The sequence below is a fragment of the Pan troglodytes genome, chromosome 5 (assembly GCF_028858775.2).
Source record: "Pan troglodytes isolate AG18354 chromosome 5, NHGRI_mPanTro3-v2.0_pri, whole genome shotgun sequence".
Classification (NCBI taxonomy): Eukaryota; Metazoa; Chordata; class Mammalia; order Primates; family Hominidae; genus Pan; species Pan troglodytes.
The window spans coordinates 18,689,640-18,716,975 of NC_072403.2; the positions used below are offsets into that span (position 1 = coordinate 18,689,640).

The 27,336-nt window shown below is 40.6% G+C and overlaps 1 protein-coding gene and 2 long non-coding RNA genes across 11 annotated transcripts in view; 1 reads left to right on the forward strand and 2 right to left on the reverse strand.

The window, feature by feature from the left end:
- The window catches only part of LOC107975061 (uncharacterized), a 47,121-nt gene extending 43,310 nt beyond the window's left edge, over window positions 1-3,811 (reverse strand). Inside the window, exon 1 of the long non-coding RNA XR_001718266.3 lies at window positions 3,655-3,811. This is a non-coding gene — a long non-coding RNA (uncharacterized LOC107975061). The remainder of the gene's footprint in view (window positions 1-3,654) is intronic.
- Window positions 1-27,336, forward strand: part of PHACTR1 (phosphatase and actin regulator 1) — a 574,604-nt gene that overhangs the window by 21,796 nt on the left and 525,472 nt on the right. For all 9 annotated transcript variants that reach the window (XM_009450525.5, XM_009450527.5, XM_009450524.5 and 6 more), the window contains one exon: window positions 9,170-9,316. In XM_009450525.5, the coding sequence (XP_009448800.1) occupies window positions 9,170-9,316 (147 nt within the window). The remainder of the gene's footprint in view (window positions 1-9,169; window positions 9,317-27,336) is intronic.
- LOC134810169 (uncharacterized) lies at window positions 4,434-7,049 on the reverse strand. The gene is made up of 3 exons (XR_010157561.1): window positions 6,825-7,049; window positions 4,669-4,817; window positions 4,434-4,566 (listed from the first exon to the last, which is right to left on the reverse strand). It is a non-coding gene; the product is annotated as an uncharacterized LOC134810169 (long non-coding RNA).

Genomic DNA, 27,336 nt, shown 5'->3' on the forward strand with positions numbered 1-27,336 from the left:
TTGATCTTTACTATGATGGCTGCAAACTGATGATTTTTCAACTTCTGGCACTTCCTCCACGTTGACGAGCCAGCTCTCAGCATTCTAGTATAAGCAGGAGCCAGGCTGGGCAAGGTGGCTCACTCCTGTAATCCTAGCACTTTGGGAGGCCGAGGCAGGCTGATCACTTGAGGTCAGGAGTTGGAGACCAGCCTGGCCAACATGGTGAAACCCTGTCTCTACCAAAAATACAAAAATTAGCCAGACGTCATGGTGTGTGCTTATAGTCCCAGCTACTCAAGTGGGCTGAGGCAGGAGAATCCCCTTGAACCTGGGAGGTGGAAGTTGCAGTGAGCCGAGATCACGCCACTGCACTCCAGCCTGGGCGACAAGAGTGAAACTCCATCTCAAAAACAAAAACAAACAAACAAAACCAAGAGCCTTCCCCTATCCTGAATTTATTATATTATTTATGTTTTTTAAAACCAGTTTTAATCTATCCATTTATTATCAAAACTAATGAGTACCCATATATAATGGTTTATTATTCACTAGTGGACTTCATTGTTTTTGTGTTCAAATTGTCCCAGATTTGGCCCATATAAGCCCCTTCAAACTGAGTGCTGCGACGCTCTTGTGACATGTCCTCTGCATTTTGGGGAATGCTGTTTTAACAAGACATAGTAAGGCTTAACTGTCCACAGCAAGAAGCCCACTGTCATCATTCTTTTCTTATGCCTTACATATACTTCCAACTCAGTTATCTGCTGTTCTGTTGTTATTTTTAATGCGGCACAAAATGCTGGGACCTGAATCTTTAAAAGATCATCATTATCAGAAATAGACAGGATGATAGGCTAAAAATAAGGGTGAGACACACCAAAAAGACAGAATTTTGAAATAATAAAATGCTGATATGTATAAAGACAGCCCAAGTCATCAATACATTATTTTAATTGATTGATTAAATTTCATATTTATTAATACTGTGGTTTTCTAAGTATTAGTACTTATCTTAAATGCGGTAATTCTCAAACTGATTTCTGCATCTTAATAAGCTAGAAGCTTTTTATAAATAAATAAATAAATAAATTTATTTATTTTTGAGACAGGGTCTCACTCTGTTGCCCAGGCTAGAGTGCAGTGGCATGAAAATGGCTCACTGCAGACTCAGCCTCTTGGTACGAGCGATCCTCCCGTCTCAGCCTCACCAGTAAATTGACCACAGGCACGTACCACCATGCCCAGCTAACGTTTAAATTTTGTAGAGATGGAGTGTTGCAATGTGGCCCAAGCAGGTCTCAAACTCCTGGGCTCAAGCAATCATCCTGCCATAGCCTCCCAAAGTAAATCCAAAGGGATTACAGGCATGGGCCACTTTACCGGGCCTTATTTTTTAGTGATATATAACATGTGTAGAGCAACATGCACAAATATAAAATGTGTGACTTGAACTTTTACAAAAGTTATCACCTTTTCTAAAAAGTACAACCATGACCCAAATCAACATACAATTCCCTACATTTCAAAAGATTTCTTTGTGCTCCTTCCAAGATATTTGATGGTTTTGATGCTATTGTAAATGATACTTTAAATTTTTCATTTTCTAATTTTGCTACTATATAGAAAAAATGATTTTGGGGGGATTTTTTGTCTGTTTTTATAAAGGGAAAGCAAGTTTGTTAAGAAAGCAAAGGAATAAAAGAATGGCTACTGTACTGGCAGAGGCATGGGCCACTCAGCTGCTTATACTTACTGTTACTTCTTGATTATATGCTAAACAAAGGGTGGATTATTCATGAGTTTTCCAGGAAAGGGGTGGGTGGTTCCCAGAGCTTAGGGTTCCTCCCCTTTTTAGACCATATAGGGTGACTTCTGGATGTTGGTATGGCATCTGTAAACTGTCATGGCTCTGATGGGAGTGTCTTTTAGCACGCTAATTCATTATAATTAGCGCATAATGAGCAGTGAGGACGACCAGAGGTCAATCTGGTTGCCATCTTGGTTTTGGTGGCTTCTGGTTGACTTCTTTACCACAACCTGTTTTATCAGCAAGGTCTTTGTGACCTGTATCTTGTGCCAGCCTCATATCTCTTCCTGTGACTTAGAATGCCTAACTTTCTGGGAATGCAGCCTGGTAGGTCTCAGCCTTATTTTACCCAGCCCTTATTCAAGATGGATTTGTTCTGGTTCAAATGCCTCTGACATTTCCTCCTCCCTTTTTACAAGAGAACCCTTAATCCTAAGGGTTGTAGAAAGACAAAGATCCAGCTTCCATAACTGCTTCTGGTTGAATAGGGGTGATGATATTCCTAATTATTAGGGTCTCTGGTACTCAGGGTAGAGAGGAGCTCAGTTAGAAAGCATACATATGGCAAGGGTCATTCATAACTCTCAGATCTGGCAAAAGATGATATCTGGAAGAATAATAAGTGTTCAATTTAAGAAAATATTCAGTAAGCTTATCTGGCATTCCTACACAAAGAGTACAACAGCAAATATATTCTACAACAGTAAAGGAAAATTATTCCAAGTAAACTAAATAAGAAGGCTTTCCATGAACTGGGCAATTGTTGGAACCAACCTGATATGGAGTCACTAGCTGATTCCAATATGTGCCCAGAATTTAGAGTATTAATCCAGATTGTTGCATTACCCATCCCCTTTTGTTTTTGTTTCTTCTGAGCAGCACCCAGAGATTACTTGTTAGTTCACAAGAATAAGCAGGGTTAGTCTAAATTGCAGGAAAAAAAAAAAAAAAAACGTAAAAACAACTGATGACACTAGAATCTAATAACAGGTGAACCACAGTTCTTGAAACATAATTTTTCTCTCTCCAGTCTCCCACTTTTGCTAAAGACAAATCATAATAGAACCAATTTGTTTGCAAAAGTAAACCTTAGTCTTATACTTGCCCTGATTATTTGTATAAAGTGCAGCAAGAATAATTACCTTTCACATAGGCTTTTAAATTAGCTTTGATGGAACTTTATTCCATAAAGAAACTCAGATAAGAGTTTTCTAAAGCCAAGTCCAGCCATGGCTTTGTACCATTAAATATCTATATGATTCCTCTCCTCTTGAGGTCCCTAGATAACCTGGGGCTGCTGGGCCTGTCAGAAAGTGTTATTCTTAGGGATCAATGCAACAAGAAGAGCTAACTATCTTAAATATATATGCACCCAATATGGGAGCACCCAGATTCATAAAGCAAGTCCTTAGAGACCTACAGAGACTTAGACTACCACACAATAATAATGGGAGACTTTAACACTCCACTGTCAATGTTAGACAGATCAACGAGACAGAAAGTTAACAAGGATATCCAGGAATTGAACTCAGCTCTGCACCAAGTGGACCTAATAGACATCTACAGAACTCTCCACCCCAAATCAACAGAATATACATTCTTCTCAGCACCACATTGCACTTATTCCAAAATTGACCACATAGTTGGAAGTAAAGCACTCCTCAGCAAATGTAAAAGAACAGAAATTATAACAAACTCTCAGACCACAGTGCAATCAAACTAGAACTCAGGATTAAGAAACTCACTCAAAACCGCTCAACTACATGGAAACTGAACAACCTGCTCCTGAATGACTACTGGGTACATCACAAAATGAAGGCAGAAATAAATATGTTCTTTGAAAGAAAATGTTATTCTTTACTTACCATAGGTCAGGAGCCCTGTACAAGTACTGTGTAGACAAGGTATGAGGCCAGTTTTCCCAAGGGGCTTTTATTGGCTCTATAAGTCAAATTTGCTTCCTTAAAGGGAACCACGCCATTCCCATCAAAGCCTTGGCAAAATAACCAGTTTCTCCAATTGTGTCCTGTTGCAAAAGAAAGCAGATTCTCATTGCACTTATGCAAACAAGTATATTGCCATAAGTTAAGAATATTCACAAATAGTTTCCAAATTTTGGAGAAATCAGGAAGAGAGAAAGAAATGTGCTCCAAATTTTGTTCACAGGAGTACACTTTACTCAATTGTTAAAAGCTGTCAATAAAAAGAAAAGTTTCCTTGACTCCAAAATCGGCCAGTCAGTGCTGCAATCTATTTCCTTTGGGTCTGGAGTCTCCTCAATATCATCCCTTCACGGTTCGTAAGGAAGATGTTATCAGAAAGGGGTCCCAATCCAGACCCCAAGAGAGGGTTCTTGGATTTCACCCAAGAAAGAATTTGAGGCAAATCCATAGAGTAAAGTTAAAGCAAGTTTATTAAGAATCCAAAGGAATAAAAGAATAGCTATTCCATAGGCAGAGCAGCAAAAAAATGATGTTTTATGCTGATATTGTATCCAGTGACATTCTGAAAATTACTTATTTCTAACAGTCTGTGGATTCTTATGAATTCCATAGGTATAAAATCATAACATATTTGACTAACAACAATTTTATTCTTGCCTTCCAATCATTATATCTCTGGAATTTTTTTTTACTTGCCTTACTTCCCTGGCCAGGACCTCCAGTATAATGTTAAATAGAAGTGATGAGAGTGGATAGAGTTGAGAGTCTTTTGAAAATCTAGGTATACAGGTCTCATCTCCTCAAATTCTGATTCAGTAGGTTCAGATTGGGGGCCTGAAAAATAGACATTTTAACAAGTATCGCAAGTGATTCTGATGTAGGAGTGTCCTAGAAACATATTTTGAGTAATATTTTTAAAGGGTAAGGTTTACTTACTTGAAAAATTTTCTTAATGGGGATGGAATATCACATCCTTCTTTCTCCCTCCCCTTCTCACCTCCATCCTCTTCCATAGCAGTTGGATGTATGAAGTGTAATTTTCCTGAGCTCTCTGTTGGGCTGCTTCTTTTTCTTTGGCTGTAGTTCTGGATATAACACACATTTAAGAGTCTACAGTGTTAAAATGTTGACTGGTTTTAGGAAAAGGAAAAGAGAAAATGCCTTCTTCCCAAGTCAGGAGTCATATTTAGAAAGAAGCAATCATGGGTGGCAGTGGGGTGGGGAGGGTGCATAAAAACTACATTTAGAAGTCATTGAGGTCACAGTTGAATTCAATGCTTCTGTACAGATGCCTACATCCACATATGCACACATATAAACAATCATGTGGGTGTTGTCACATGATGGAAACAGCATGAGGGGGAAAAATAGATTCTAAAGGATGCAGAGTTATATAAAATAGACTTAAAAAATAGGAAATCACCTGGGTAGAAGTATGGATGCCACGTGGTTTTCTAAATATAATTCATTACAAAGGACCAATGTATTTTCTTAGATTAAGAGACAAAATACACCACAGATATTTATAGAAAGCAGAGATACAAGAATAGCTACAAATAACACTAGAGTATTGGAGTTAGGCAGCGCCTTTAAGATCATGATATCTGACCCTTGCATTTTTATAGTGGAGGTGAATGGGACCCATGCTGGTAGAGTGACTTGCCCAGTGTCACTTGGGTGGGGTAGTAGTACTACTGGCAGTGGCACCCACCATCTTGATGCCTACCCCTAGCGCTCTTCCACTGATGTCATGCAGCCAGATGTTTTATGAAAAGAGGTCATGAATATGAAAGGAGTCCCAGAGACTAAAGAATGTGGAAATATTGGGACAAGCCCTTAAAATGAGTCCTTTGTATAGGGTAGCAGGGGATACATGAAAAGGGACTGACTGTGTGGAACTGTTAGGAAGACTAAGGAAGGGTGTGAGAAAAGAAAGGCAAAGTAAAAAGAGAATAGAAAAAATTAGATGAAAGACAAAGAAAGTAAATCACAGAAGTCAAGAAATGGAAGATACCAATTAGAAATAAAAATGTGATAAAAGAATTCAAGGCTGGACACAATGGCTCAGGCCTGTAATGCCAACACTTTGGGAAGCTGAGTTGGGCGGATTGCTTGAAACCAGGAGTTTGAGACCAGCTACGTCAACATAGCGAAACTCTATCTCTACAAAAAATATAAAAATTAGCCAGGCTTGGTGGAGGCATGTAGCTGTGGTCCCAGCTACTCAGGAGGTTGAGGTGGAAGGATTGATTGAGCCTGGGGAGGTGGAGGCTGCAGTGAGTCGAGACTGCATCACTGCACTCCAACCTGGGTGACAGAGTGAGAGCCTGTCTCAAAAAGAATTCAATAACACAGAGATACATGTAGTATTTCTATGCCCATTTTTGTCAAAAGTTTAGCTATCTGGAATTATTTCAATAATAAAATAGCCTATAATGAAATAATACAAAAGTGCATTTAAACTCCTTTGAAGAAGGATAAAGCTAAAGTGGTAGCAATATTAAGTTCCTAATCCTCTAAAATGTTAAATGAATAAGAAACAGAAATTCAAAGATGTACTTCTCTGAAATGGCAGAGCTAAGTGTAGATATTCCTCCAGATGACCTTATCATTTTTCCAGAGACATGGCTGATGAATGAGAATAGAAAGGAATGGGGAATTCCAAATTCTGAACAATCAAATAGATTGCATTAATTCACAGGAGGCACCATTCATACAGTATTTAGAATTGTTTATTTCCTTACATTTTGCACTTCCTTAAGAACCTGAACCCGAAAGTTGTAACCAATAGATTGGTTTACAGCCTGTTAGTCCTTTGAAAGTATTAACTTTCATAATTCATTTGATGAGCCATATAGGACTCTGTTGCGCCTCTTGGAAGAGGAGGCCTTCACTTTAAAACTATGTTTAACAGTGATAAACGGGACATAATAATGAGGCATATGTCATAGAAAAGTGAATCTGAAAGGTGGCTAATCAGTCAAATATATATACTTAGCAAATCCAAATACTAGTTAAGGGCATAGGATTTGAAATCAGGCATACATGGATTTGGTCCCCAGTTCAGCCACTCATTAGTTATGAGTACTCACAACCCTCCTTCACTTCTTTTCTTTTTTTTCTTCTTCCTTCTTCTCTCCCTCCCTCTCTTCCTTTACTTTATTCAAAAATAGCTGTTGGTCAGCTGTGGTGGCTCATGCTTGTATTCCCAGCAGTTTGAGAGACCCAGACAGGAGGATCCTTTGAGGCCAAGGATCTGAGATCAGCCTGGACAACATATTGAGACCGCATCTCTACAAAAAAGAAAAAAAAATTAGTTGGGCATGGTGGTGCATGCCTGTAATCCTAGCTACTCAGGAGACTTGGGTGGGAGGACTGGTTGAGCCCAAGGAGGTCAGGACTGTAGTGAGTTAAGGTCATGCCATTGCACTCCAGTCTGAACACAAACAAAACTTGCTGAAAATTTAATTACTATATGCTGGGTTCATGCCATAAACTAATGAGCTAGTCACTTCACATTTCTGAGAGAGAACAGGAAATGTTTATAGTTAAGAAATTTGTGGTGCGTCAGTTAAGCAAAGGTGCAGATACAAAAATGAGCCAGATTTGTTGGGGTGGTTCCAAGCAGACTGGAGGTAAATAATGGGAGATGAGGATGGGAAAGACAGGTTGTAGAGGGCTGTTAATGCCAGCATAAGCAGTTTCAGATTAACACAGAGAACTGGCCAACAATTAGAAATCAGATTAGGGAGATAGCCTAGCAAAGGATGGGATTATTTCAAGAATGATGGATTACTAAGTATTTCAGAGAAGCTAAGAAAGAATTAGTTTTGACTATTAGAAGGACATGGATAGAAGGCTTTTAAAATAACAGAAACCAATGACGGGGATGAAAGGATGAGATTGGAGTGTAAAAACAGAGACTGATGGCCAGGAGTTCCACAGGAAGATTAAACAGAATGGGAAGGAAATATTATGGTACAGATAGAGGAAGCAGCAAGGCCAAAGGCAGGTATATTTTTCCTAAAATGAGTAGTTACTATGCACGTGTGAAGGTAAAAGACCAACGAAGAGAGAAGAAGATTCTAGAATGAGAAAAGGCAAGTGGAGAGTTAGAACTGACCGCTGAAGTGGAGAGGGAGGGCTTGCACAGTCAGATCAGCACTTCCCCTGAGTCCACACTGAGATGTCCTTTGTAGCAGGGAGGGAAGCAAGGTAAGATTTAATCTGTACTCCAGGTGGGCACTTATTAGATAGAAGAGTGGTAAACCCAGGCCACAAAAAGACTAAGTTCCTACAGCTGCAGAAAGACAAACATTAAAGGGTTTAGCCCATCAATAGGTTCAGCAGGAGCATCAAATCATTCTTATTCACACCCCAGAAACCTTTCTAGGTTCTTCTGCTGTGTTACAGGGAGGGTTGCAGGGGGCAGTGCAGGCGTTCAAAGAAATGTAAAGTCTCCTTGATCACCTCTCCTGCAGAAACAATGTTGCCAGGTTGTAGAGGCTACAAGTCCAACCCAAACACTATTATTTGTGACCAAATAAAGAGGAATTCGGTTAAAATGAATGAGTACTTATGTAGAGATAACACAACCCAGAAGTTAGTGGTTAGAAAAGGCCACTCAATTCTGCATGCATATACCTACTTTACATTCAAAATACCAACTCTAGAAACCTTACTGCCAAACGGCCCCCAAACTTTAGACATTTTTCCTCCACTCCCCACCTCTAAGTTGTAAGGGGGCAGATAAGAAAACTTCTGAGGATTTCAGATCTAGTTCTCTTTCTGTTTGAGCTCTTGCCTGGCAGTAAGGGAGTAGAGAGCGCTGGGCTGGGCACAATGCCCTCCTCCATGACCAGCGGGACCAGGGCTTGCACCCCAGAAGTAGTAACTCCACGCAGGGATCTGGGACTGCTGGCGCGGCACGCTCACATAGAGCAGCCTGTGGGTGAAGGAGACCGTAGTGTGCACTTGGGCAGAGTAAGCGCGTTTGGCGGGAGAGGGCACAGTGCTGACTGGGCATCTCTGCGTTGGAGTCGTCCCTTTCGCAAGAGCCTATCTGTGCCAAGGGCTGGAAACTGGGGCTGCAGGCGGGAGGCGGGGTGTCAGCCGAGAGCACTGGCCCCTCGGCCCTGTGGCTGGGAGAGGAGTCTGGGGGCGCCCCGGGCGCCAGCCAGGGATAGCCTGATCTCTGCTCCAGTCCACAGATCCTTAACGGATTTTCTTTCTCTCCCTTCACCCCTTTCTCTCCTTTGCTCTCTTTCTCTCTCCCTTTTTTTTTTCCGTTTTCCCTCTCTTTCCCACTCCCTCCCCACCCCTTCCCTTCCTCTCCCCTCCCCCTTCCCCTCCCCCTACCCCGTGCGCGAGCCTCTTCCTCTCCCCTCCTCCCCCTTCCGCCTCTCTCCCTCTCCCTCCGTCTCCTTCTCCCTCTCAGCTCGCCGGGCGACCCTGCTCCTGCCTCCCACATTAATGGCGGCATCCTCGGAGGATGATATAGACCGGCGGCCCATCCGGAGAGTGCGCTCCAAGAGCGACACGCCGTACCTCGCAGAGGCCAGGATCTCCTTTAACCTGGGGGCAGGTAAGAACGCCCCTGGCGCCGCGCCCCCGCCCCCGCCCCCGCCCTGCTCCCTCCCTCCCCGGCTGTTGAGCCCCCGCCCCTCCCGGGCGTCCTCCCCGCCGCCCCCCGCAGTCGGGCGCTCAGCACTCGCGCTCTTTGTGTCTCCGGTGCGCCGAGGGCGTGTGTGCGAGCTACGGGGTGGGGGAGGGCGGCGCGTGCAGCCCCACATCCGCCCGAGTCCCACGCGGGCTTCCCCGGCACGGGGAGGAGGAAGTGCTGTCAGTGACCACAGTGATCCCGGGAATAACCTGGAGCCCGGGCCGCGCGCCCGTGCGCAGGCTGCGGGCGCGGGGTCTGGCGAGGCTCCCCGGGCGAGGTTGGCTGGCGCGGCTACTACGGGGTGGAACTTGTTGGTGACATTCAGACTCTGTTGGCTTTGACGGGTTGACGCCGCCGCTGCGGTGTTGGAGTGGGGAGAGGGGGCGGGGCTGGCCGCCTGGAACGGAACCTTTTCCTTGCACCAAGCAGCTGGGAAGCTACCGTGCTGGTCATAATAGCATGGTCTGGAGAATGCACGTTAGGTGACTTGATGCTGTCCCTGGAACTGGTGCCCAAAGTGGCCCAGATCGAATTAAGTGAAAAGGGTAACTGAGGTACATGAAGGAGAGAAGAAATGAGAAAGGAAGATAGGGAGGAAAGGAAGGAAACAAGGAGGGAAGGCAGTGGGGTGCTAGGGAAGAAAAGAAGGAAGGAGGGAAGGAAGGGAGGAAAGAAGGAGGGAAGGAAGGAAGCGGGGAAGGAAGGGAGGAGGAGGGGGAAGGAAAGCAACAGAAGGAGGACTGAGGGATTCAGAGTCAAAAAATGCCTCAGTTGAGTCCACTGAAGGTTACTCAATGAGTAAAGTCCAGCATCTACTGTTCCCTCTGCTGCTGCTGCTCCCAACTCGACTCTAGAGTGCCTTACTCGTGTGTGGTCACTATCACTGGGAAGAAGTTGTTCACCACTAACTTCATAGCTCTGCCTTTTCTGAATGACTCCTAAGCTTCCATCCTAGTTTGTTTTCTCTTCCTGTCCAAGGTCCCTTATTATTCTAGCAACTATAATAAAAGTGAGGGCATTTTCCTGAAGACTGCCTTTCAAAATAAGTTTAAAAAGCAGATGGCACGTTTTGCTTTAGGAAACTAAACTCTTGGAAATGGGACTAAATCAAACAAAATTGTGTGTGTGTGTGTGTGTGCACATGTGCGTGCATGGTGCATGTGTTGGAGCAAAGAGAACCTTCAGATGATGGGTATTTATGCCCTGTTGAGAAGTTTCGAGAAAAGAGAAAACTCTGCATAGAAAAACAAGATGCACTGACTAAGCAACCATACCCTTATGGCTGGAAGAATGGTAACTGAAAGTGCCAGAGTGGCCAACTGCCTTGGAATATAATTTTCCTGTCTTGATGATTTGTGGTTTTAATCATGTATATCTTGTCACTTCTTAAATGTTTGCCTCTGACTTTGGAGCTGAAGACAAGTTTATTTAGAAAGCTTTGGCATTTTCTATGGCATGCTGTAGTAGTCCATGGTTCCCACTTTGGAATTGTTAATCCCCTACTTCTATGCTTCAGATTCAGCATGTGGTAGTGAGGGGTCTCACAAAGGATCGATAATAGTTTCTTTTAGGAGCAAGATTGTTTTCCCAACCAAGTGATATTGGAAATTAGTCTATTGACCCCTTTGCTTAGCCCAGGAGGAACAGAGCCAAAGCAGCAGTTAGTAAATGTTGTTTACCTTCTACTAGTACTTTTCTCACAAAACAATAAAATAAAGTGCTAAACAAGAGTTTCAAGTTTCAGCTGCTACTCAACTAATTACATTGAGCCACTTTGTCACCAGATTAAACCTAGTGACTTGCAATCTTTTATTTTGGTTAAATTGCTCTGGAGTCCAATTTAAAGATTGGCTCAGACAGGACTTATCTCTGTTTCATCTGGAAATAAATAAGCCAGACAAGCACTCAGTCCCTTCTATATGTCCCTTAAAATATTCCTAATGTAAAGTGTCAAGAAAGACACCAGTAAGAGAGAAATGCAGAGAGGATATTGTTAAAGGAGGAAGGGCATTAGCAGCCTGCTCTGTACTGCAGTCAGGGGAGCTGTCCTCCCTTGGTGGTGCTGAAGCGAGACAGAGAAGTGACTGTAAGTTGGACAGTGGAGGGATGGGTACTCTTTCCCTCCTGTGATGGAGTCCCAAAGAAAATGCATAAGATCAGGCTACCAAAAACTTTTTCATCCCTCTCCACCTACATTTGCTGCCTATTTACTACGCATCACGCCTACTGCCCCGCTGCTCAAATCGGGCGTTTATGCTCTAATTTTGCGCCAACTGCTCACTCCTGGGGCTTGTTTATTTCCAGCTGGTTTCTGGTTGCTTCCCTAACGAAGTAAAATCCACTCACAGATGTGCCTTTCTCCCGCATTTAAGAGTAATTGTAACCCCTGGTTTTAAAAGCAAACAGCCTTGTTTGTCTCCTTAAGCAGCAAGTTGTAATTAAACTATTAGTGTTGTTATCAGCATTGCTGAACAGAGAAGCATGCACACTCCCAATAAATTACATAATCTGGGCATAGAGATAATTTTATTTATGTCTTAACCACAATTTATGAACACTTGAGCAAGTCCTGTGCCCTTTCTTTCCAATCCTGCCTCCAATTACTTATTGTTTATTCTTTCCAGAGAAATTTTTTATTGGCTTAAACTATTTATGTTTAATATTTGCTTTCCCACACCACTAATTATACATAAACCCATGTTTGATATTTTAGAGGTTTAGCAATGCTTCAAGGAATACATATACATATATTCCTTTTACTTGGCTATCACTAAATCATTAAACTAATCGTCCAGTTGCCAAATAAAGTGGACTGGGCATTTTGAATACTAATTAAACATTTAAGGATTTTTCAACTACACCCTATCTCCAACAGTACTTAATAATATCATTTCAGAAATAACTCTGCAGCTTGAGTGAAGAATATACTTCTTCACCTACAGTGGCAAGTCAGTCAAAGAATAGCACCAAAATGTGGGTCTTTCATCAATGTATGAAGATGCTAATTTCAAGTTTCAGCTAAAATTGAGAGCATAGATAACAGAAATTTTCTGAACCATGACTTTTATTTTTCTAAGAGTCCTTTTTCTAGGTTTTTAACTTCTGTTCAGCATTTAGTAGACACAAACATTGATAGATGATTGAAGATGTTATCAGTGCAAAAGAAAATTAAGTCAATATATCTGTCGAAGGTTACCCAGATACATCAAAGATTAAAACATTCAAAAAGGGATTTTTCCCCTAAGGAATTCAAACGTGTTAAAAGGACATCCTGGAACAGAAGAGTCTGTTCACACTATTAGTAGCAAGTGTTTCTAATTGTATTCTCACTTAGAATGAACCCATCACTGATATTTATCTTGTAAGAGTGCAGCCTGCCTTATGAGGTCGTTCATTCACTGCATTGCAGTCAGTGCAATGAAGAGTTGCAGCTCATCTGGCAGGTACTTTCCCATGGGCTAGTGTATTCTATTTATCTTTAGATTGACAGTATATGGAGGATTACTTGATACATAGAAGCTGCTGAAACTGAAAAACTCTATAATTACATACTAAAGTGAATGAAAGTAAGTAGAAAAATTAAGCCCATCTTATATTTCTTAAAGGGGTGTCAAAAGAAGGAAAGCAAGGCATCCTGATGATTTAGGATAGTTTAAAACACAAAACCATTATTAGGCACTATTGAGAAAAATGTGTCCTTTTCTAATCATAAGGAGGTTTAACTTCTGTTGATATATCAGAATTGCTTTGTATGGGGGAGAATTTAAATTAACAGTATGGTCAACACCAGCATAATTATTCTCTTTGGAAAGCTGAGATCTGTTTTGGTTCTGGATGTCCACCAAGGATAGCTGTTTCTGGCCTTCACTGGTCTCTTTCACCCTTTCAGGCCCAGAGGACAATGGCAGTCAGAACTGGCTTGCTATGGTTTCCTATAAGGATGGATGGGTCTACAAAAAGAAGTTATAAACTAGGTCCCAGGGTACCTCTCTTCCACCCTTATCGCTTAGCTAAATAATGGAGGCCCATGATATAGAGAAGTGGCAGCTCAGAATGTGCCATCATCACTTAGCAATGAGAACTGTCCCTAGGCAAGTTGTAAATATATATATATATTTTTTTTTTTTTTTTTTGAGACAGAGTCTCACTCTGTCACCCAGGCTGGAGTGCAGTGGTGCCATCTTGGCTCACTGCAAGTTCCGCTTCCCAGGTTCATGCCATTCTCCTGCCTCAGCCTCCCGAGTAGCTGGGACTACAGGCACCTGCCACCACGCCTGGCTATTTTTTTTTTTTTTTTTTGTATTTTTAGCGGAGACGGGGTTTCACTGTATTAGCCAAGATGGTCTCGATCTCCTGACCTCGTGATCCACCTGCCTTGGCCTCCCAAAGTGCTGGGATTACAGGCGTGAGCCAGTGCGCCTGGGCTGGCAAATTGTAAATATTATTGCCATCCTGATCTGAGATTGCTTCACCAACCTAAAGGTTTTGATAGGCATCCTCCTTCACTCTTTTGCTGAAGAATGCCAGTGTGTTCCTCACTATATTTTTTGTTACTGATTGTAAATTGAAGGCAGACCATGTGGGTCTGGCTTTTATTTGGTGGCCCAAACTCTTAAGTATTGCTTCCTGTATTTGGTAGGCAGAATTCAAATGGTGGATCTCACAGCTCACCAGGAGCCTCTAGTGTAGAAGCCTTCCCTCCTTCTGTGCTATATATAGTTAGAGCTAGCTAACCTGATAATTTCATTATGTCATGCATTAAGATGGTACCAGTGAAGATCACCCCAGATAGTGTAATGAATATTTAAAAGGTACAAGAAAGTAAGTACAGTCGGCCTTCAGCATTCATGGGTTCCACATCTGTGGATTCAACCAACCAGGGATGGGACATATTTTTAAAAAATGAACGGCTGCATCTGTACTGAACATGTAAAGAGTTATTTCATTATTTCCTAAATCATATAACAACTATTTACATAGCATTTACACTGTATTAGGTATTATAAGTAATCTAGAGATAATTTAAAGTATACAGGAGGATGTGCTTAGGTTATATGCAAATACTACACCATCTTATGTAAGGGATTTGAGTATCCATGCATTTTGTTATTCGCAGGGGATCTTGGAACCAATCTCATGGTTACCAAGGGATGGCTGTAATTAACACTATGAGTAAATGGGAAGCCCTTTCCCATAAATATTTGTGAAACAACTTGAACACAGAATCTATGTTGGGTAATTAGATTTTCTTAGAATCTTTGGTCTGAGCATCATTATTATTTTTAAACATGTAAGTATGGTATTTACAATTATCTTATGGCTACATGGTAAATTACTTTTTTGGTTTGTCTATATATGTCTATATAATTTAATTCTATAAAATCCCACAGAGGCGTGTTTTATAGGAAATATGTGAGGCAAGAGTCAGAAGAATTTGATTCTAATGCATCAATTTCCTAAGACCATGGGCAAGCCATTTAACCTTTTGGGGTTTGATTCACTCAGCTCTAAGATGAGGGTTTTAGATTTAAAGTCTCTGAAGTCCCATTCAATCTAAAAATAACTGACACTTCTAACTCTAGCTGTATTACTGGATACATACTACACCTGATTTTATAGATAGTCTTATTTGTTGTATAAAACATATAAAATAGCTTCATTACAATAAGAATGAAAATATTTGATCACAGCAAAGTTATGGAAATTTTTGAGTTAAAAGAAGAATGAATCTCTATTATATAGGCACATTTATATACAAAATATTAGTTATATTTTTAATTTGAATATTCAGGGATTATTCAAATTGATGATCTCTAGATATTTGTTGTATAATAGAGTAAGATATTAAAGAAATTTTAGCAATACATGGAGAGTGAGGAAACTAAATACTAATTCGGCTCATAATTGGCATTTCAAGTCTTTTAACCTGTTCTCCTTTATAATTAAAATTAAACGGGTATGTAAGATCTATATTTCCCCTTTACCCTTTTAGATTACCAGGGAAGGTAAACATGTGGGCAGACCAGCTAAATGGCAGAATCCTACAAAACAAAGTATCTCTTTGGAATTCACAGAAAGAAGGATCCTAACCTCTAAGCACTGACCTAGCCATGAAATACAAAGAAACTTCTTTCCCTTTTTCTTCACGTGCATATAAACTGACAGGTTCATCATCTACCAGTCATAATAAATGCGGCAGAGGCACATTAATACATTTTCATACGTAGATTCTAACACTAAAGCAAAAAAAATGTAAAGTTATTTATGGAGTCGCTTTTTGACATATGCAACTTGAATTCATGATCATTATTTAGTGTACAAGAATTAAAATTCAGGTGGGAACAGAAGACAATTTGTAGAGCTTTTTTTCTCCTTGAGTTTATGGGGTGAAAAAAGGGACATACATTACAGCCAATGTCTTGTAAGGGCCTGAAAGAACAGTTGATATAACATTTTCTTCATTGTATGGTACAAGAGAAACTCTAGTATTTCATATTTTGTTTCTCACTTTCCTTACCCACTTTGGTAGGTGCTAAAGTGGATGTGATTTCGGGGTGGGGGAGTGGGCAGTATTGACATTTTAATTGCTTTAATTTACAAGTCTTCTATATAATGAAGGGTAGTTAAATAAAAGACAAAATCAATTTTATGGCCTTGTTGAATGATGACAGATTAGCATGACTTTCTACACAGTTACTGAAGGACAACAGGAATAATATCACACTAGTAGTTGTTTAACATTTGTGAATGTAAGTGTGGTGTAAAAGCCTGTAGGCTTTCTATTGATCCTTGTTGCCACATTTGTATACATTAAACTAGCAATTCAGCAGCAGAATCTTTGATAGCAAATACTTGGGCTGTAACTGTAGATGAGACTTTAATATACATCTTGGTTTTGAGATAATTCTGAACTTTATCAATATGTTCATTTGCCATTTGTAGACATGGAAAGGCCATTATTGCCAGATCTCTATCAACCAAACACTAGGTGGTAGAATATTAAATCATGGTTTAATCAGAGGTACAGAAAAACCTGTATTATTCGTGAGTTTCTCTCTTATTCCACCTGGGCCCTTTTTTAGACCATTTTTTAGGCACTTGAGATACATCAGTGATCAAAACAAATAGCATCTTACTTTCATGAATTTTTACTACCAAAAGTGGATTATGAGCAAGAAACGTTAGATATATCAGTAAATTGTATTGTATGTTATAAGTCAATGTGTTAAGACAAAAATGAATAAGGCAGACTAAGAGGGTACGGCATATGGGAGCAGGAAGAGGAGAGGATTTCAAGATAGACAACATGAAGGAGAAGGGTTTTGAACACAGTTCTTCAGTGCAGGTAAAAGAATGAACAATGCCAATATGGGGTGGGGAGCAGAGTGAGAGAGAGCTGAGGACAAGCAAGTGAAAAGGACCTAAACTAGAGTGTTCCTGGCATGGCAAGGAGACCAGTGTGGCTGGAGAGGAGTAAGGAAGGGAGACGAAGAGGGGGATTAAGAAGGAGTGGGGACCAGAAAAAATTTGGTGGACCTTGCAAAGACTTTGACTTTACTCTCAGTGAAGTGTGGAGCACTGCAGGGATTTGCGCATAGGAGTAACACCGTCTGACAGATTTTTTAAAGGATCACTGGGGCTGTTGAGTTCAGAACAGAGTAGAGAGGGGCACCGAAGAAGCAGAGAAGCCAGTTTGGAGGCTATGAACGGTGGTGGCTCATCAGCGTGGTACAGCAGAGACAGTGAAAAGTGGTAAGGGTCCTTGTGTATTTGAAGATACAGCCAGTATGCGTTCATGATGGATTGAATGTAGGTTGTGAGAGAAGAAGAGCAAGCAGTAATTCATAGGTTTCACCTGAGCAGTAGGAAGGATAGAACGATCATTTGGGGGCACGGAAGATTGGTCAGGAGCTCAGAGAAAGACGTGTCAAGTGTAAGACCTCTATCAGACATCCAAGTGGCTACATTTAAAAAACAGTTATGGCCAGGTGTGGTGGCTTACACCTCTAATTCTAGCACTTTAGGAGGCCGAGGTGGGCGGATCACCTGAGGTCAGGAGTTCGAGACCAGCCTGGCCAACACGGTGAAACCCCATCTCTACTAAAATACAAAAAATCAGTCTGATGTGGTGGCGTGTACCTGCAGTCCCAGCTCCTCTGGAGGCTGAGGCAGGATAATTGCTTGAACCCGAGAGGCGGAGGTTACAGTGAGCCGAGGTCAAGCCACTGCACTCCAGCCTGGGAGACAAAGTGAAACTCTGTCTCAAAAAAAATGAAAAAGCAGTTATGCAAGTCACAGGTTAAAAATGAGGTCTGGGCTGGGGGCAGTGGCTCACGCCTGTAATCCAAGCACTTTGGGAGGCTGAGGCAGGCAGATTACAAGGTCAGGAATTCGAGACCAGCCTGACCAACATGGTGAAACTCAGTCTCTACTAAAAATCCAAAAGTTAGCCGGTGTGGGGGCACACACCTGTAGTCACAGCTACTCGGGAGGCTGAGGCAGGAGAATTGCTTGAACCCAGGAGGTGGAGATTGCAGTGAGCAGAGACCATGTGAGCAGAGACCCAGTGAGCAGAGACCATGCCATTGCACTCCAGCCTGGGTGAAAGAGCGAGACTCTCTCTCTCAAAAAAAAAAAAAAAAAAAAAATAGGGCCCAGAGATAAATATTTAAGTTGACATTATAAGCATTTTCTTATTTATTTCTCACAATGACCCCATGAGATTGACATTATTATTATTATCCTAATTTTATCCACGTGGAAATAAATCACAGAGAAGTTACATGACATAGTGAAGGTACTACAGCTAATAAGAGAAAGAACTGGAATTTGGATTCTGTTTCATATGACTTCAAAACCTCTATACTTAATAGACATGATTTACCATAAGACAGCAAGCTTACATTACTAGCTTTTCTATAGGGTCACATTTAAAGCTGGACATTGCTAAAGGAGAGATGGAACTAGGAATGTATCCTACCCTAGTATTAAAAAAAGAAAATTGGGGCCAGGCGCAGTGGCTCACGCCTGTGATCCCTGCATTTTGGGAGGCTGAGGCGGGTGGATCACTTGAGGTCAGGAGTTCGAGACCAGCCTAGCCAACACGGTGAAACTCTGTCTCTACTAAAAATTCAAAAAATTAGCCAGGCATGGTGGCACATGCCTGTAATCTGAGCTACTGGGGAGGCTGAGGCAGGAGAATCGCTTGAACCTGGGAGGCAGAGGTTGCGGTGAGCCAAGATCACGCCATTGCACTCCAGCCGGGTGAAGAAGCGAGACTCCATCTCAAAAAAAAAAAAAAAAAAAAAAAAGAATGTCTGGAACTCACTGTGAGAAATGCACTTTATGGCACCCCACATAACACACGTACATATTTATTATAATTGAAATAAAATATTCTCCAAAATACCCTTAAGGTGCAAATTACTCTGATGTTTTCTATGTTATCCTATCCCATCCCTTGCCACTCCACTCCACTCTAATATATTTTTATTACAAAAATGCGAATTATGACCTACCTAAATGACTTTACAACCTACAATTTGAAAAACATTTACTTAATTGGTGGATTTCTCAGGGCTAATTCTAAACTCAGAAAAGGCATTTGCAAAAAAAAAAAATCCTACTTTGGTACTAAATGGCTGAGAGTGTGGTAAATTTATTCTCTTGTCTAGACATGAGTCAAGGTGAAAAAGAAAAATCCCAAAGAGTAAGTACCGACCTAGCCCTTGGGCACAGTGGGCATGGGGCCACATTGATGATAAGTTTAGGGGCCAAGAAAAATGTTTTAATTTCTTTTACAGTCAGAAGGAAAAAAATGAATATAATCCAACCCATGGATTATATTTGTCTTTTTACCCACACAGTCATAAAATATAGTTTTTGATACTTTGTGTAGTGAAAGGGGCCCACAAAGGCAAAAGGACCTAGGACCATGGAAGTCATCATGGGCCCTGCAAAGAGGAAAAGAGGAGCAGTGACAAAGACCATTCTTTTCCGAGGTAGCACAGTGGTTATGAGGATATACCCTAGAGCCAGACTTCCTGGGTTCTGATCCTCACTCTGCCACTTCCTGGCTGTATGACCTTGAGCAAGGCATTTAACCTCTCCCTTCCTAAGTTCTCTCACTTGTAAAATAGGACTAGTGATAGTAATTATCTTAGAGAGTTGTTCTAAAGAGCAAATAATTAAATAAGTGTAAAGCACTTAGAATAATGCCTGACACATAGTGAGTGTTTGTTAGCACGAAGTGGAGAATGAGGTCCATTATGTTTCTCCTTCTGCTTCATGCTTGTTCTGTTCCTCCAGGATTCTACCAAAAATTTAAAAAATGATTCGTTTCTGATGACCACATCTTACTCTTTGGAGCAGACCAAATGAGTTACAAATTCAGAAACACTCACAGAAGGAGAAAATTTTCCTGCCGTTATATTTTACCCCTAATCAATCCTTCTTACTTAGACAACAGAATGAATATGAGTAGCCCCAAATGAGAAAGTAGCCCCAGACTTAGAAAGTTAGGAAAATTTACATTAAGAATAGGTCATCCTCTGAGTAAAGTTGAATGAATCAACCTTGAAATACCTCTTACAAATGGCCACGTGGAAATGAGAAAGACCTACTGGAAATTCCAATAGTCCTCTGAACTTAGAGGAAGTGTTATGTGGGGAGGGAAACAAAAGAAGAGCAGAGAAAGAGATACAGGGAGAAGAAAAGAGGGAGGCAAAGAAAAAGTGGGGGAGAAATAGAACACAACCTTCCAGTTTGGGAGGCCGTACATGTTGGTCAGAAGATCACATCAAAAACCACAGAGGCCAGGTGCGGTGGCTCACGCCTATAATCCCAGCACTTTGGGAGGTGGAGGCGGGTGGATCACCTGAGGTCAGCAGTTCGAGACCAGCCTGCCCAACATGATGAAACCCCATCTCTACTAAAAATACAAAAATTAGCTGGGCGTGAGGGTGCACGACTGTAATCCCAACTACTCAGGAGGCTGAGGCAGGAGAATCGCTTGAATCCAGGAGGCGGAAGTTGCAGTGAGCTGAGATCGTGCTATTACACTCCAGCCTGGGCAACAGGAGTGAAACTCCATCTCAGAACAAACAAACAAACAACAGAATCATAGCTTTCTGAAGTCCAGTGGAGCATCTTCTCTTGTCTGAATAATGGACACAAACGTTCTGTGAATGGGTTTGGAGACCTGCTGGTTCCAAAACCCAAGTCTGCTGCTTGTGAGCTGAATCATCTCTCTGAACCTTTGAAACTTGTAACGTGTGGATAACACTTTCTGCCTAATTTTCATTGCTACTTTGAAAACCAAATGTGAAAATGCTTTGCCAACAGCCAAGTGCCATACAAAGGCAAGAAACAGATGTGATCTGGGTGAATGGGACAGCTTTAGATGTCTAGCTCTGGCAAAACTAAGGCACTAAAATAAAAATGCAAAACATAGACTGATTTCCCCTAAAGTGTTGCCTTTGCCATGGCCAAAAACTCAATACAGCCTAATAGCCCAGAAACACTGACTCTAGCATTTAACAATTTTTACATTTAAGCCATTTCCATGCTTCCACTGTCAACTCTCATCATTATATGAAATGTGGCCTCAGGATATTATGTTCCATTAGTAAGAGACAAAGTGCTTGAATTTTACAAGTGTTTTTGAGTCACAGACATTTTTAACTTCTTAGTGTGGTCCTGACCTCACTTCATCTTTTTACTTGATAACAGTCATCAAAAAGGCACTTGGCATGAAGCAACTGTAGAAGCAACTGTACTTCCTACTAGGACCATGTGATTTGCCACGTAGGCTGCTAGTCCAACTTAGCCCAAGGCAGACACTCAGCCAAGTAACCAGGGAACATCCTTCTTTTTCAATCACCTCTCCCTTTTTCTTCACCCTCTCCCTGTTTCCCCAACTGAATGCCCTAATTATTTGTTTTGACATTACAAAAACACAACCCAAGGTTCAAGGCAAACCTTCCGTTCTGAAGTGGGGAGACTTAAAGATCCCCTGTGGATCTGCGGAAGTCTAGGGCTGTTCACTACCTCCCACTCAAACCATAGAATGACACAGTTCGCACAGCTGTGAAGCCAGCTGCCCTGCATTTCTTCCAGACCTCGCGCCACGCTGCCTTCCAGCAACATCCTTGCTCTAGCTGTTCATGACCCTGGCTGTAATCAGTGAAGAAGCAACTCTTTCAATAACAAAAGTGATTTCTCCCAACAGTTTTGGTGCGGGACCAATAAATGCCTTCCGGGTGTAAGGAGACTTAGTTCTAGAAACAGTTTCTCCAGGTTATTCAATTGGAATAGAACAGGCAGAAGCAAATTTATGACTGACTGGGTTTTTACGTATTTATTTATGTATTTATTTATTTGGTCTTTGAGTTTTACAGTTTAGAATACCCTCCTAAACTATAAATTTTATTCATTAAAAAAAGCAACATGTTTCAGCCAATTGTCTGGGGCTGGAGCTGTGACGGATAATGCAGACCACACCAAATTTTGGTTAGTCACTGCCTCTCTGTTATCCGTGATTTGTGATTCCACATCATTTTCATGGCTGTATTTTACTGCATTTGACATAAATAACACTTGGTTAATAGGCTTTGAGCAAATTAGATGCTTGATACATTATTACAATTGTGAAAAATTTCACAATGGCTAAATCTTTTTTCAAGCTGTAAAATGCCTGAGGTAGTTTTCTTTTAACCTATCATGTAAGAAGTTCATTTTAAATATGCAGGAATAAATCATTAGTGTGGTTTCTGAAATCTTAGCCAAAGATGGTCCCTACACCCCAGATACCACTCTACCCTCACCTCAGAACTCCTCCCTGTGCCATGAAGCAACCGGGCAGCCTTGACAATAATTACTGTAAATGACACTTGGTTTGCTGTCTAGTGGATTAGAAAATTCTTCTTTGTTTTTAAAAGTTGATATATATGTTTGCATCTGTAGGTCAGGTCCTTTCAGGTATCTTAAGAACATTTAAATTTCTAGGAATAAAAGGTTTGCCCTTGTTTCTCTTGACTGCCAAAATCTGAGTCAAACCACGTCACGACTTGTTTCATAGAACAGCAGTCAGGCTGGGTGCGATGACTCACGCCTGTAATCCTAGCACTTTGGGAGACTGAGGTGGGTGGATCACCTGAGGTTAGGAGTTCGAGACCAGCCTGACCAACATGGAGAAACCCCGTCTCTACTAAAAATACAAAATTAGCTGGACGTGGTGGTGCATGCCTGTAATCCCAGCTACTTGGGAGACTGAGGCAGGAGAATCACTTGAACCTGGGAGGCAGAGGTTGCAGTGAGCTAAGATCGTGCCATTGCACTCCAGCCTGGGCAACAAGGTGAAACTCCGTCTCAAAAACAACAACAAAAACAACAACAACAACAACAACAACAAAAACAGCAGCCAAATAAATGACAACATGTATTAAGTCTAAGACCAAGTAAAGCCATCCACAAAAATAATACCAGGTCAACACAAAGTAAGCTCAAATCAGCCTTAAACTCACTTCATTGGCCTCTGGGTTACGGCTAATATAATATGATCTGTATGAACAATTTCTGTTGTAAAGCTACCTCATAAAGAAATATATCATCTATGGAGTCCTTTCATAAACCCAATTATAGGAACAATTCAGCAGAGTTATAGCTACTGGGATCTGTGTTCTGTCTCTTCCATGGTTCTGCTTATTGAAGACAGTGAAGTGAAAATATTGAGGTGGGAAAGAAACAATGACTGAATTTAGCCAACACAGAAAAGGCTGGCATAATTACTCAATCAGGCATAACTTTAGTTCTCTCCTATTGCTGTGTTGCCAGATTCATTTATTATAGATGTTTCATCCTAAGTAAAGCTGTAAACAGCGTCTTTATACACAAATATGAATGTAATGTCAATATCTCACCAATTTATTTGCACAAAATTATGCATGATTCATTAAAAAATCAACTGGTTATTTAGTTTAAATTTAACCATCACAGTACTTTGTTAACTAAGACCTTTGGTGGCAAGGGGCAGAAGGAAAATGAGAATAGTGATTAATAAAACATATTATTAATTAATAATTAATAAAAATATATTGTTTGGAAAAAAAGCCCAACTGAGAAATATGTGATTTCTTTTAACCTTATACCAAAGCTCAAAGCAGAAGGTATTCATACCAAATTTGTTGTTCCACACAGAGTTGAAATGGTAACACTAATTTGGAGAAGAAATCACATGTTATAATAAAAAGGCACAGAAGGGGACCAAGTAGAGAAGTAGATGTTAATGTACAAATGAAAACTTTTCTGCTGCCAAGACTCATCATTCAGAACTAGAAGGAAATGAGAATCTTGCTATGAATACTAGTGCATTGATTCAAGTTTTTAATGCATTTGCTGCACACAAAGTACTGTGGAGCAAATGTGTATTAAAGCTATTACTGTGTATTAAGGCTAGTGCAATTTTCTTTCTAGTTGCTGGTTGCCACAGGTCTTTATTCTCTGTCAACCTCTGAAAAGCTCAAATAGAACCCAGTAGTCACAATGAATCTTAAGCACAGTCTAGTATCTTTTCAAAATTACAGCTAGTTTCATTTATCTTGTGGTTTTTCTTGGTGACTTAAGAGAAAATAATGATGTTATTTATGTGGGTTCATAAAAACATTATTATTTTTTCCCTGAAGTCCTTCATTTCTGTAAACCTCTTGCTGAGGTTCAATTATTTTTCTCCCCTGAGTGGGAGAACACAGTTTCAAGGCTTAGGTTCTCATAACTTCTTTCATTACTTTCCTGGCGCTGCCTAGGATATGGATAAAATTCCTTATGATGGTGAAGATTTAGAGGCTGTACAGTCAGGAGCAGATGAAAATAGCGGTGTTCAAAGTAAAAGGTAGAGCTCTAGCCTTCCTTGGGAAGTGGGGCTCCCACCGATTTGCAATCTATCATCATGCATAGAAGGAGAAAATGTCTAGAGTTCATGGATACATATGGGAGCTGCTCTGGTCAGGTAAAGATGAAATGATGGTCTGAGTGCTCTTGGTGGTGCTGGGAAGCATTGCAGTAGCAGAAGAAGATAAGTGTAGATTTGAGGCACAGACATGGATTTGAATTCTGACACTGTTGGGCAATTGTAGAGCAAGTTTATTATCTTTCTGAATGGTAGCTTGCTTACTTATACAATGGAAATACTCATATTTCAGAGTTATGAGAATTTAGTTAAAGGAGGATAGGAAGTGAAGGATCTCGCATAGTCAATGCTTTATAAGCACCTTTCAAACAATTCAGGCAAGAAGGAGGCTCAGTTTTGTTTATCAACATAAAACCTTGATGTTGTATCACCATGATAAGGAAAGATGACTTGCTATCTTTTATTTTGACTTATTGCATGACATATTAATCTAACAAACATTCATCAGAAGCTTGCTATGTACGCAATACAAGTTAACAATTTCATCAACAACTAAATCTATCAGTAGAAATATCAACATCCATGAGAGAGATTTCCTTTCCGAGGCAAGGGACAACATCTGCCTAATTCACCTGTAAATCCTCAGTGGCTAGCAGAGGGCATGGCCTGTAATAGATGCTCAAACAGTATTTGTTGAATGGAGGAATGCATGAGGGTATGGACCACTTCCCCATGAGTTCATCTTTAGACCAAACTTATTGGATTTCTTTTTCATTATCTAGTAATATCTACAAACATCTTCATATATCTGGTCCTTGATTTATTCTGGCAATTTCTGTATGCAGAAGCTCTAGAGCAAGGAGACAAACCTGTCCCCTCAGAGCTGCCTACAAGCCCGTCAGGCCTCTTAGCATTTCTGTTTCCACTCCTTCAGCCCCTGGAATAATCTAGAGACCTGATGTTCTCTATAGGGTTTGTGTTTAGGTCATATGGAAAGAAAGGGTTATTTTGATTTTTACTCATGTTATATTATGGTTGCAATATCACTTGCAATGATACATACCATTAGCTTTTCCTCATCAATATTCAACTCATGGCCTCCTCCCAAGTGACTTCCTAGACATGAAGAAAAATTTAACATGCAATTCTTGCAAAGAACACTAGATGTTACTTCTCGTGCACTTCAAAAATAAGGATGCCTTTGATTTTGCCAGTTTTGAAAATGCAGAAGTTGAAATGAAGCAGGTACAGCCTGACCATAGTGTGTTTCTCCTCATTGACTCAGAAATTTTTTTCTTTTTGACCTGGACCCTAGGAACTATCATCACTGTGACAAAAATCATGGGTGCCTCCCATTTTATATATTTCTGAAAACGATACCTGAACTTTTAAAAATAAACCTTACTGAAATGGAAATGATGTGCTCCACCTCAGAGGCTGTCCTTCAACTCCATGTCCTGAGAATATAAACTTGGATTAAACGGAATTTTTCTTTCAGTCTGTTGTCATGCTCAGGTTGCCTTACAATTCACAGAAGGAAAATTATTAAGATATTTAAAGAATTGAGCAGAAAGAAAGCTGAGAGATTACCTATTCCAGTGAACACATCTTGCAGGTGAGGAAATTGTGGCCTACAGAACTCTGAGGTCCATAAGAAGAGAAAAACAAAGTGAAAAGGAAAAACCCTCAGAATCTAGAAATTTCATAGTAACTTAGTTCCAGGGGTATGTTGGGCTGACTCTCTAGGTTCATGAGAGCTGACTGTGCATATCTCTTCCCAATTTCAAGATTAGTGACATCATATTGGTAGCTTGAAATCAGTCATGGAGACAACACATACACCATGGAAGTCAGCAAAAACAACTATAAATTAGAGAGTTGGTTGTTAAACATTTACCAGCACACCAGTGCTCAGTTCACAGAGTTGAGTATGATATTTAATAGACATACTGTCAGCACTATCTAAGTACACATACAAATAGTTTAGGCATGTTTTATTTGCTGCTAAAAATATTGAAAGAAAAGTATCAGAATGGTTTTGCTCAACCAATTTAATGTGGCAACTTAATGTTCAAATGTTTATTTGAAAAGATCTAGAAGCGTGTTGATAGGTAACTTTATTATAGCTTTACTGCTATTTTAATATGGAAAAATCACTATGGCTAAGGTGAAAGACTGTAAGCATGTCTATTGAAAATAGGCTTCCATCTTTAGAATACATATAAATCTATATGATATAGGCATATTCAAACAATTTTTCATAGGAGATATTTTGTCCCCTCACATTGTATTTTGGTCATGTATGAAGATGAAAATGGATTGCCTTTCTCAGTCCATTCAATAATACGTCAGGTGGGTCAGCGTCCCAACATATTACACAGCATTTCTACATTTCCCAGCTAATGCCACTGTAATACATTAACTCTGTTTGCAATCCAGTTTCAGTCAAATAAATGGTGAGTCATTTGAAGCGCCCCCACACAAGGCTTGCCAGCTGGCAAGGTGCATCTGGAAGCAAGAAGTCAACAACTGTTCAGAATTCCCCCAGCCTCGCTCTCCTCAGCACCATTACTTGACTAGATCAGAACTTTAAGAAAGTCATTATATGTAGGCCTTCCAAAGGAAGCCTCTATAAATCATATTTCAGTTTCTGCAAGACACATGTGTTTTTTAAGCAATGGAGAAAAAGGTTTCCTTCATTCATTTGCTTTCCAAATAGTTGCTAACTTAGAGTAAATGCAAGTGTAGATGAAATGGGGGTTCCAGGTGAGCACCTGACTTGCTGCAAGGAGACATGAGAAATCTCCTTTACACTTTCTTTTTTTAAAAATGTGACTTGATGATGACCATAAAGGACTACCTGTGCATACACCAAGAAACCAGATTAGAGTTTTTCATTTATGCACAAAGATGGTGTAGGGTAATACATGAGACTATTTGCCCTCTTGGTGTGTTTTAAAGCTCTCCAGGACATTTTCGGGCATTCTGACATACAGAGGAAAATGATTCAGCGTGGAAGATCATTGATGAAGAAAAT